This window comes from Nerophis ophidion, linkage group LG09 (assembly GCF_033978795.1).
Source record: "Nerophis ophidion isolate RoL-2023_Sa linkage group LG09, RoL_Noph_v1.0, whole genome shotgun sequence".
NCBI classification, from domain to species: domain Eukaryota; kingdom Metazoa; phylum Chordata; class Actinopteri; order Syngnathiformes; family Syngnathidae; genus Nerophis; species Nerophis ophidion.
This window is the reverse complement of record NC_084619.1, coordinates 20,460,485-20,473,351: the sequence shown is the minus strand read 5'-3', so window position 1 is coordinate 20,473,351 and position 12,867 is coordinate 20,460,485. Positions and strand designations below refer to the sequence as shown.

Genomic DNA, 12,867 nt, shown 5'->3' with positions numbered 1-12,867 from the left:
CATCAATACTTATTTTTACTAAGTATTAGAAAAAAAGTCTTAATTACAGAAGGTCTTATTCTCTGTTGTTGAATGAAATGAACTCTGCTGTTATAAACAGGTTATTTTGAATAATCTATGTTTTCTTTTTTCCTTTATTACTGTATTTCAAGTAGGCTACTATCCATTTTGTGTTTAACTATCAACTTGGAGGTACAGAACATCCTTGTAATATCTTGATACTAGAGTTTTTTGTTGTTTTTACTGCACGATATTAGTGCCATCATTGGATAACCAACCCACTAAATTAACAAACATTTTTATCCTTTTGTGTTATTAAAATGTAACATAACAAATACCATAACTTATAATGTTCAATTCTAATGTTGTCCACTGCTGTTCAGGAAAATTATAAACCTTATATTTTGGAATTAACCTTATAAGGCTTAAAAACTAAGCCTTAGTTTAGGCTAGCAAGTTAACTTGAATGTATGACTCGGATAATTAATGACAGTTATTTTTTTTTCTCAGTAACACTTTCAGGGTGAAGAGGTCCCCAAAGAAATCACTGTTGTCTGACCCCTCGCAGGTACACTATTTCTTTGTTCGACTCTCACTCTCTTGAATCTATTTGTCTTAAACCGATGTCTTTGTATTTTAGGATGCAGATGACCCCGCCTCTCTCCAGCCACAGGACGACCACGCAACTGACGAGGAGAAGCTGGCCTCCTCCACTAGTCACAAGTGGGCGGATTTGAACTCTGATCAGCAGGAATTTCCTCAACCATCTGATCTCACATCATTTGTTGAAAGCAGTCTTCAATCTGCAGGTGAGACATACTGCATTTAACGGTATATTTGGGGCCTGATCTACTAAAGGATTGCATGTATTAAAACAGCTGCAAACTTGATAGTCCACACAAAGCAGATCCACAAATCTTGTGCGATGAATATTGCATCTCTTAAATGAATAAAAGAAAGAACACAATTCATTTAGCGTGTCTGATTATGTATATGCAGAATATATGGTAATTATTAGAACAGCCACAATACTTGGGGGAGTAGATGCAAATGTAATTATTTAACACTCGCAATGGGATTCATCAAGACAAAGTGTGGACCGCTGTTTTGCGTCTATATTTAGCACGTTCGTGACTGCGTGGGTTCCCTCTGGGTATTCCGGCTTCCTCCCACCTCCAAAGACATGCACCTGGGGATAGGTTGATTGGCAACACTAAATTGACCCTAGTGTGTGAATGTGTGAATGTTGTCTGTCTATCTGTGTTGGCCCTGTGATAAGGTGGTGACTTGTCCAGGGTGCACCCCGCCTTCCGCTCGGATGCAGCTGAGATAGGCTCCAGCACCCCCCGCGACCTCGAACAGGACAAGCGGTAGAAAATGGATGGATGGATGAAATGTGCGTCCTAACTGGCAGTTATGCGTAAATGGCTGTGAAAAAAGGCAATCGTACTCTTAACGGTTGAAAGAGAGGATATTCCGTATGATTACATGTCAACATATTTGAACTGTCAGAAATAAAAATAGCAAACATATTGTCTATTAAGCAATATAGTTTTATAATGTTCTTTATCCGCTGTTTGAGGTAAAGGGAACATAATATGATTTTTTTCTACATTTAAAACACTTCTTTGTGGTCGACACAACATAAAATGGTGGATAGTTGGTCAAAATTTTGCGTTGATTATGTTTTACAGACCATTTTCTAGCTGCTTTTTGACTGTCTCTTCAGGATGGGCCGTTTAATGGGCGGTCTTATTTACGTGGCAGCACTTCCAAAGTGTCTTCTCCCCGCTTTTTTTTTAGGTTTTTAACGCTTCAATAGCGAGTCCACTGACTGATTTACAGTAAGTTAGAACTATACGCTACTTTGTATTCGAAATGGTAACAGCGAGGATAAATGTGCATCTATAAGCCAGTCTGCCCCACAACAAGAGGCTAACAAAAAAGCTTTGTGACTACAGCGTCGGACTGGATCATTAAAAACACAGCAACATAACACGCAGCGCCTCCAGGAGCGCATTTTGGGTGTACTAAAGTTAGGTTCTATAGTCTAGGTTGCGCTTCACTATAGCCTTAAAAAGGTGTTACATATCAGATTTATGTGCTGCATGCCAAAAACATGACACAACGCCACAGGTTGTGCTATATGAGGCCATAAATGCAGAAATAAATTTGACAGCTGGTATACACACAAACACCTAATTTAAATAGGGCGGCCTGCACAACGTTTGCAATTGCTTTCAATTCTACACACAATCTTGACAGAATGCCTGCAAACCGCTCATTGATAGTCCGTGGGATTTTATAGTTTGCTCATGCTATTTAGCACTTCTTATTTGGATCTTAGTAGCTCAGGCCTTGGATGTACAGTCCTGTTGTGATTGATTTTGGTGATGTACATTGGCCCAGTTCTTTATTACCCGTTGATGCTTTAGCTAGCTGCTGCCTTGCACATTCCATTTACTGTATGTTGGATATTAAAGAGAACCAGACATTTGTGTCAATTATTCATTTGCATCTCAATCTGTTTTCTTTTGTGATTTTTGTGTCAGTGCAAGACTATGAAATAGAATACATGGAAAAGATTGGCTCGTCTTCACCGGTGAGTATCTAAATAAGTTCCTATAGCAACAACAGTAGCAGGTTAGTGAACAAAATTAGGAATATTTTGTCAACTCACGTTCTGTTTCTTGTAGCCACTTTCTGTGAAGAAACCATCATTATACCTCCAGTTGGACTCATTATCAGACACCTTAAAGGATGCACATGATCCTAATTCCCCCTGCACAGGGTACAAAGCCCACTCATCATGTTGTGCAAGTTTGCTCTGCATCTCATCAAACTTTTCCATGCATATAATCATAGTCTTGATTATTTTATCCACTCATTCTCTGTAGGAGTTTTGAGGAAATGGAGGCCAAGATAACAGCGGCCATGAAAACCCCCACCCTGAGTTCCAGGCCTGGTCCTGAGGGTTCTTCAGGGGAAAAAGGCAGGAAACGAGAAATCGAAGCACTCAGCCGAACACAAAGCACAGAAAGGGATGAGCAGGTGTGTTAAAGAGTATATGACTGTATGGCAATCACATTATCATATGTTTTGTATGTAAAACTGTCAAAGTCCTTTCATTGCCATTCAATGTGATTTTCATTACCCGTGTCATTGTTTATTACAATAGGTAGACAATCACACTAATAGGTCCCCAGTAAGAACAACAACTATATACAATATACACCTAGCTGATAGAGTGAAGACCTTCTGCCACTGAGTGCTTGCATTGCCGTGTTGACCCTCAACTCCTACCTCCTACGATCTGTGCCCACCCTCTCCTGGTCAACCACCACCCTTGTAGCCCACTAGCCAAGAAGCCCCCGCGGCAATCCCGGCCATGTCCCTGTTAGACAGGCTGTCTGAGTGTGACGACCCTGTGCAGTACCTGGAGCCTGACCTCGCTGAGACCAACCCTAATGCTTTCGCCCAAAAACTGCAGGTGTGTTAACAACCTGTTAAACTTTCATGGCTTGTGTTTTTTTGTTTTGTTTTACATCATTTGATTTGTGTGAGAGTTGCTGAATGAAATCAGCATAGGACCAAGTTTGGTGTATGAGCAACTCAATTATTCTGTATTATGCTTTTCCTTTACTTTCTCATCCTCGGGCCGCACCCCCCTACACCCCCAACTCCCTCAATTTGTGCGGCCCAGGAGGAGCTGGTGCTTGCTGCCCTGAGGATAGAGGCTCTGCGAGTAGCCAAAAACATCTCTAAGTGCCCCTCCCTCTCCAATGTAACCCCCCAGGTACTGCGCTGATTTAGCCTGCCCCTGCTGTAAGTGTGTGTTTGTATATTCAGGACTGTAGAACTGGTGCATGAGTGTCCCTCACCTTAAACTGCACCATTTTGAGTGAACTCATGGCCTTCTCAACATGGCGGCTGCACCACTGCATTGACAGCCCTGTCACCTATAGTATATGAGTTCCCCTCATCCGAAATCTCTAACATGGCTTTAGACTTGCAGTAACCTCCTTCAGCTGGCCCTCCAAGGAACAAAGTGCTGATTCATTTTGGACCCCTTCCTTTATTTTGCATGTTGCCTGTTCATGAGAGACTTGAATGTGACTGGTAATGTCTGACCTAGTATCCTGCCTCTGGTTTATATCTTGAGCGGTTACTGGTCACATTCTTGTTGAGTAAAACCACTAACAAACGTGTATTACAGGCCGGTCTCTTTATTATGAAATTATATACAGTGTATTATTCTATATTGCAGTGCTTTGCACATAGCTTCACTTTCTCTTTAAAAGCCACTGTACACCTCGACTTTTACAGACATCATGTTGCCTTTGCAGTTGTGTGCTGTGCTGAACATGTTTTCCAAGATACATTGAGGTATCAGATAAAATAGTAGAAATAGCAGTTATGACAACTTATTTATTTTTCTGATTGGAAAAATAAGATATTTGAAGATAGAGAGAAGACCCTTATTTGTGATAAAAGGTATATACAGTGTTTAAGTTGTTCAACAGTACTATCATAGTACTGCACGTTCCATAATATGGGACACTTGTAGTCTGTCTATCAATCCATGTGTCAAGCAGTTGTCCCACACATTTTGCAGTCCCGTCTTAAGAAACCCAGCACGCGGCGATGGAACATCAACGGTTCACCTTTACTCAAAGTAAGAGGACCACCCAGCTGACCTCCTGTCCCTTAACACGTATTTGGCTCAGTCTTTAGATATTTTGACAGTAGTACATTTCATTTGTATCTCAGTTCAATGGATCAGAAAGAAAAAAGCATGAAGAATACAACCAAACATAATTACAGTATGTATAAGTGCATACTTACAACAGTCCACTCAAATTGCCATGGTTTGTACTTTTTGAAATCATGATTTTTAGCCCTGAAAAAATGATTTTACTGTACATACAAAATAACCTACACACATGTAAGCTGTTTCATTGTGAAAATGTATAAAAAGTTTTTTTTTAAACCTCCAAAGACTGAAAACGGGCACAAGCATCATCTTTTCAGTTGAAGGCCGGAAGGTTCAGATGCTGACTGAATGCTATTTAAAAAAAAGATAATTAACATTTAGTCTCAGATATGTGCTGAGGATGCTATATTTACTTCCCATGGCATAAATATCTATCAAAAGCAAAATGTCAATACTTAACTATTAAAGGCTTTTCATCCAGAGTTAAAATAACTGTCCAAATACCAAGAGACTGCACTTTATCCCCTAGCTCCTGTAGACACTTTAGTGTCAGTAAGGACAACATTAATTTACGATAGTTAGCTGTCTGTGAGGATGTTTAATTTGTTTATTTGTTCCTGCAACTGTAGTTCACTAGTTGTGATGTGTTTCCCGGCGAGAACCCAGAGAGCTCTTGTGTTCTATGACATAGTTTGTGTCCTTCATCATCATCATCATCGTCATCTCCTCCCTTGAATGTTTAGTGTCATTCAATAGACCAGAAGAGGGGTTTCCCAACTTGATATAACAACTACGGATGTTCCAATCAGGGTTTTATGCTGTTTGTTTTGATACCGATCATCCATGAGTAGAGATCGGCTAATACCGATCAGATGTACTGATTGTACATTTTAAAATGTATTTATGCTGCATGCTATTGACAGTTTAAAAATATCGACATAGTATTTAAACTACTTAATTTTCTTTATATGACATGCAATTGTTTGAGTACAAAACAACTAAAAGCAAAACTACCATCTACTAATTTAAGTCATTGGGTTTTTGCTCTTAATGTCCTCCTGTGTCTATGGAAATATTGCTTGAGTTTATAAAAATGAACAAAAATGAAGCAAAAAAATTTTTTTTTTTAAATGAAAACAATCACTTAATTATCAATCATTTACAGATACTACCTTTGATATCGACACCACCAATTTATGAATGGATCCACCCTCTTACATCTTGTATAGGCTATTGCTTGTGACAATGTTGGCACACTGATTACTATCTCTCTAGAATTATATTTAGCTACGTGTTAATTTCTTATTAGTTTTTTACTTTTTGTAGCATGGTGGATCCATCTAGACTTCCTAAAGTTTACTAAGCACTAATTTCTCAGAGTTTTTTTTTAAGCTAGCTTAGTAGTTAGCTCAGCTATTAACATGCCTGCTCCCGGCTTGCTCATGTTTAGAATGATCTTCTGGCTATAGTGATATAAAACTTGATAATGAAACTTATTAAGAAATGCAGTTCATTAGCCACAATGGAATTCATTATTATTAGCTTTGGGAAGTCCCTTCATGTATATACTGTATGAAGACATAATTAGCTGCTAGCCGCTTGTCAACTGGGGGACTAAAAATAAACAGCGACAGCCAGAGGGGATCAGCGTTTGCGATCGGCATTAAAAGGCATCGATAGTGATCACATACTTCTTCACAAAAACCAGCGGATACTGATCGTTGTCCGATCGATTGCCACATCCCTTGCAAAAACAATAGTTGAGTCATCTGTTGACCATAACCTGGTATGTCATTTAATGTAGTATAAAGTGTTTGCCCTGTACAGTACTTTTTCCCACATAGAGACACTTTTAAGTTTTGACTTTCCCCTTTCTATTACTGAAAAACGTTATTCTTTACAAATGACATTTCAAAATGTTGGCCTTACCTTACCTTACACGGATCATTTCCTTATCTTATGTCCGTGTATTAGTCGGTCTAAGTCATTGTGTTCCCTGTGGTCAGCCCCTTATCCGGCTGAATGAATAAATCCTGTTAGGCGACTATTGATATCTTGAAACGTTACCTTTATCTCACTTTGCAAGGTTCGGCTTGCATTTACCTGTGCGTATGTAACACATCTATAAAAAAAATGATCTTGTGGCCTTTGTGTCTGATCTCATCTTGAAGTTTTCACAAAGCCAGCATTTAGTTTTTGTGAATTTGGTGAATTTTTTACAATGTGCTTTAACATAGACCGACATGTTTGCCATGCTATCCAGCGTGCTTTGTCATCCCTGCAAGTATTGTATCTTCATCCCCCTTCTCCTTGCCTGGACCAGTTACAACCAAGCTATTCACTCTCTAATCAGCCAATCACATGGCTGCTTCATCCAATCATACTGCAGCTGACCAAGTCTTCAGGGAGCACTGCTAGAGCCTGCCTCATTTACATATTGATTTTGCTGTGTGGTATGTGTGATACCTGTTGACGCTCCCTCCTAATTTGGATCAGGTGTCCTGTTCAGGCCACATCTAGAAGTGTCTCACAGCCTATCTGGGATGTAACTGAGAATGTTTCCTTTCCTCACCCTCCTCTCCTTTGGCTCCTGGAAGCAGCACAGAGATGTGTCTTGTCCATCAGAGAGTTCTGTGTCCAAGAATATGCTCTACGCCCGGACTGCCCCCAGCTACATTGATGGAGAGAGTCCACATCTTCCCAAAGATTTGGACCACTCGCTGGTGATTGCAAGAGAAGAGGTACCTAAAATTATTCTCCACACCAACTACTAATGAAAATGTATTCATGATTTTTGATTTGACTTTTATTTGGGGATTGAGTTACCAAACTAAAGACCTGATTGTGTGGTGAACAATTATAACACGATGACAAATCATGACATTAGTGGTTATTAAACTAACCCGACACTTCAATGAGCCTCGGAGGAATCCCATTTTGGGAGTGTGTTGCCCAAAATCTAGCTTTGATGCTGGAATTTTGACAGTTTAAAAGTGCTTTTAGTAAACCCTACACCACAAGTTTCAAACTCAAGACCAATGGGCTAGATTTGCCCTATCATTTTATGTGGCCTGCAAAAGCCTGGAATAATTTGTCGAAGTACTTTATATTTCTTACCAAATATATTGGTTATTTCCATTTCAACAGAGATGTATAATGCACTGCATAAAATTGCATGCACTTTTGCTTTGGCTGCATGTTAGCGGTAGTTGTCATGAACCTAGGATGCAGACACAAGAGACAAGATGCAGGTACTCTGAAAGGTATTGAATAATACTGATTGATTGATTGAAACTTTTATTAGTAGATTGCACAGCTCAGTACATATTCTGTACAATTGACCACTAAATGGTGACACCTGAATACGTTTTTCAACTTGTTTAAGTCGGGGTCCACGTTAATCAATTCATGGTAACCCTAGTGCAGCTGGAGTGCACAAACAACATAGGACTACTAAGCAAAACGAACATGAAACCCTCAAAGCGTCCAATAAGCTTTCAATGAACCAGCAGTGATTGAATGGGAAAGGCTGGCATATAAAGCCCTCTGATTGGTCAAACGGAAACTGGTGTGATGGCAAACAAGGTAAAGGCGCCACAAGACAAATATCACAGGAGGTAGAACTGGAAAATAAGAGGGCAGGAACTAAACACCCAACAATGGAAAACACAAACACACGCTAGGAGCAATCCTGACCAATATTAAACTTAAATACTATCTGATCATGCAACATATTTTATACTAACAAATAGTGTATTACATTTTTGTAAAGACACAAAATACATATATACCTGCTTGAGAAATTGACTAATGATTTTGAAGCAAGTTATCCATTAATTTTTATGTAAAAAAAAAAAACAAATGCCTAGGCAGTTGTGTAAAAATATTGTGAAGCTGTTAGACATCATATTCATATACTTTGTATGCTGTTAGAAGCAGCCCTCCAAAGGCAGTTAAAATGGAATGTGGCATTTAATGAAAAAGAGTCAGACACCCCTTGCTTACACAGTTTTATGTGTCAGTAGCTTTAATTTTAATGTGTGCATCTCCAACAAGCAATATGTTATCCACTTTCTACATTTACTGTACAGTACACTGTCACTCTGCACTAGTCATACACCACACACAACAACATTAAAGAGTAAAAGACAGACAGAGAGCAGCAAGGTAATTGGTCTTTAAGATGTGTGGTGAAGCCTGCTTTTTTACAAAGCTAGCCTCGCAAACAGGGCGGGTTCATCTAGCTAGAGGGGTGTCAAAGGGGGTATCATGGCAATGAGAAAGGAGGTTTTATGTTTACAATGTTATGAAAACATAGAACCTAAAACTTTTTTTTGAAAGTGGAGCGTACAATTGAGGGAGATGAGAGTTTTTCCTACATGTTTATTGGTTGTAAACAAACTCAAAGGACACATATAGTGTTATAGCATCATTAAAACTTTTGCTGCTACATATGATAATTATGGAGGTATGATGCAGGTAAGTTCTCCAACCACAACAGTAAACATATTGGTAAATTGATACAAAACAAAATGTTTTGATACAAAACAAAATGTCTGTGCACAAATGTTTTTAAATATAAAATAGCTCTCTTATAGATCCAAGTGTACTAAATGGATACATGTGTTATCGTCAGAGCACCTCACACTTAATTATTTGTTATAGGTTGTAACCAAAGAAAGAGAGGTGTTGGAGTGGCAAAGAAAATATGAAGACAGCCGACTGGAAGTGGCAGAGATGAGGTAAAATGTACTGTCAAGAATTAGAGAGAGGTACTGTCCATAAGGTGTGCATGGGCTCTACCGAGGATGTCGTTGTGGTTTGTGTTGTGGTTTGTGCAGCCCTTTGAGACACTAGGGATTTAGGGCTCTATAAATAAATTGATTGATTGATTGATTGATTGATTAATTTGGTTGGTATGAGACACTACTAAATGTCTACACCCATCTGAGCTGTTTTAAACTGGTTTGTTTGACATCAGCTGTTACACCAGACTAATAGAAAACATTATTTTATACCTGTAAGTTTAAAGTGTGACAAACTAAGACTGTGCAGTAGGTGTTTAAAACAGCGCACACGTTACTTAGCCTTTTATTTGTTTACAAAAGATGCACTAATGTCCACCAAATGCCTACTCAGTACCCATGGAGAGTTCTAAGGGTATATGCAGTACATTGGTATAGATCACCTGTGAGGGGGTCAAAGTCCAGCTGGCAATTTGCTCGCTTAGCATCTAGAAGACTGAGCTCACTTTATTTGACAATTGGGCTCAAGATAAGGAGGGGCTAAGAGGCTAAGACGAGGGGCACAGCTAATCAATCCTCTTACATGGTCACCTGCTTTTCCAAAAACAAAACTACAGTATGCATTTTGAAGCAATGTTAAATCATTGTGACATTAAAAGATTCTTAATCCGGAATTTCAGAACATTTATTTCCAGTATGTTTATTGCAGGGTGTCCTAAGTTTAGCCAGTAGACCATTATTGGACCATAAATAAACTCTAAAGATAAAATCAAACAATGGGTTAAATGAGTTTCGCGACTCGCTGTGTTTACTGTATTTCCTCGAATTGTTGCTGTTACTCAGATTGACGCTGGGTTTCAATTTGCATTGGTACATTTAGTGAGCTCCAAAGTCACTGACTATCGGTACCACAAAATGTTTAAAAATCCTAAAAAGGGGCAGCCCTCCTTAGACGCTGATCACGCACTGTGTGCAAGGTCCTGCAATAATTTGGGTCCCCGTGTCGTCGTGAAGCTGCTCATGTAAGATGTAAATTAATGAATGACAGGGCGCTTCATATGACATTTTACTGCAAACTTCTACATAGCCCCTTCCTGGTCCATCACCGGTAAGCATATAATAGTCCAACATTGTCATCACTCTTACCTGTGGGGGCAGACATGTGACAGAAAGATTTGTCTATTTATAGCTCAAACATGTTTATATGTCTTCTTGTTAATTATACTTTTCAGTTTATTCTTATCAGACAAGCTTTTAGGTATAATAGATATAATACATATTTTACCTTATGTTTAGAATGTCGTCTGCAATCTTCCAAATATGGTGCATTGTGGCTCAGATGGTAGAGCAGTTATGCCAGCCACTTGAAGGTTTGAATTTCCAGGATGCTCCAAGTGCCAACCACACTGGCGTTTTCTTGATAAATAAAGGTTACAAAATAACATACAGAAACTATCTTGCCTTTGCCTTGCTGACAGTATAATAGGATGAAAAGGTGCAGGCTATTTTTTAGCATATTGTGACCAACAATGGACTGCTTTGAGTGTGTATGCAACATGTTTGTATGGAAACATTCGGAACGCCGGGCAGCACGGTGGGATAGAGGGGTTAGTGCGTCTGCCTCACAATACGGGTCCTGAGTACCTGTAGTCCTGGGTTCAATCCCGGTCTCGGATATTTCTGTGTGGAGTTTGTATGTTCTCCCCAAGACTGCGTGGGTTCCCTCCGGGTACTCCGGCTTCCTCCCACTTCCAAAGACATGCACCTGGGGATAGGTTGATTGACAACACTAAATTGGCCCTAGTGTGTGAGTGTGAATGTGAATGTTGTCTGTCTATCAGTGTTGGCCCTGCGATGAGGTGGAAACTTGTCCAGGGTGTCCCGCGCCTTCTGCCCGATTGTAGCTGAGATAGGCACCACCACCCCCCGCGACCCTAAAGGGAATAAGCGGTAGAAAATGGATGGATGGATGGATGGCATTCGGAACGCCACTGCTTTAATGGTATTGAATGATGAAAGCCTCTTATCGTGACATCCATTTTGTAATCCTTAGGAGGATTGTTGCTGAATATGAGAAGACAATTGCCCAGATGATAGGTGAGTTTGCCATTAAATAAAAATTGCTAGCTATTGACTATTAGTACACAATTTTTTTTTTGTCACAATTCCTGGCACCACTATTTGTTGCACTCTCTTTGCAAACTGAGGAAAGACTATGATAGCCTTATGCACAGAATACCAATGCATTGCCAATTTTAAGGTGCGCCACCTGAAAGCTTTTGTGCTTGATTGCTTGCTCTTGGTCTGTTTCACTTGACTTTTTAAATCAAGAAACCTGCAGGTTCAAAATTACTCTACTTTTTTTTAATGCTTGGCTCTCACGCGTTGCTCACCCCGGCTTGACTTAACACAGTACCTTTTTGTTTCTGTTCTGCTCTCATGTTCGCCCCCTTTACTATTTGATAACACTGCCAGGCATGCCAGGTGAGTAACGCAGACTTGTGCTTCAACTTGCTAACATCTCATATCCATTCGTCTGTCGAACAGTGAGAGCAAAAATGCTCACTGTTTGCCTCATTTCCACTGACGTTTGCTTGCTTGTTTTTCCATCGTCATTCCATGTCATTTTTCATGTGGTCTCGTTGTTTTAGTGTAAGAAGAGCACAGTCAGGGCATGTACTTTCAGTTTGCCGTTATGCTTAAACTGGTGGTGGTGGTTTTTCTATGACGCTCACATACCAGAAAAATTAAATTCACTACTCTCTGGTATGATTTTTTTGTCTTACTACTTTACAGCTAAAACCAAATGTCGCAAGAGACGCTCAATAACTCTGATGATGCTAAATAAATCAACAATTTTCATCTAAAAAATGGCTTCAGCCAATTGAGTTGCTGGAAAAAATTGACACATAAAAAAAATTTAAGAATCAATTTTTAAAAAGACAGTTTTTACATATGTATTTATTAGGGGTGAGGGGAAAAAATAGATTCGAATACAAATCGAATCGAATACGTTGTGCGATTCAGAATCGATTCTCATTTTAAAAAAAATCTATTTTTATTTTGATCTTTTTTAAATCAATCCAACAAACCACTACCCAGCAATACCATAATGCAATCCAATTCCAAAACCAAACCTGATCCAGCAACACTCAGAACTGCAATAAACAGAGCAATTGAGGAGACAAAACACGACCCAGAACAAACCAAAAGTAGTGAAACCAAAATGAATATTATCAACAACAGTATCAATATTAGTTATAATTTCAGCATAGCAGTGATTAAAAATCCCTCATTGACATTATCATTAGACATTTATAAAAATAAAAAAAAAGAAGAATAGTGTCACAGTGGCCTACACTTGCATCACATCTCATAAGCTTGACAACAAACTGAGTCCAATATTTT

The 12,867-nt window shown here is 39.2% G+C and overlaps 1 protein-coding gene across 19 annotated transcripts in view; it reads left to right on the top strand.

The window, feature by feature from the left end:
• tacc2 (transforming, acidic coiled-coil containing protein 2) overlaps window positions 1–12,867 on the top strand; it is a 103,702-nt gene that overhangs the window by 74,256 nt on the left and 16,579 nt on the right. For 15 of the 19 annotated variants that reach the window (XM_061910524.1, XM_061910523.1, XM_061910513.1 and 12 more), the window contains 10 exons: window positions 511–568; window positions 641–809; window positions 2,553–2,602; window positions 2,697–2,791; window positions 2,898–3,051; window positions 3,353–3,490; window positions 3,704–3,796; window positions 7,315–7,455; window positions 9,380–9,456; window positions 11,513–11,556. In XM_061910524.1, the coding sequence (XP_061766508.1) occupies window positions 511–568; window positions 641–809; window positions 2,553–2,602; window positions 2,697–2,791; window positions 2,898–3,051; window positions 3,353–3,490; window positions 3,704–3,796; window positions 7,315–7,455; window positions 9,380–9,456; window positions 11,513–11,556 (1,019 nt within the window). The other 4 variants (XM_061910519.1, XM_061910522.1, XM_061910525.1 and 1 more) reach the window with 4 other exon arrangements.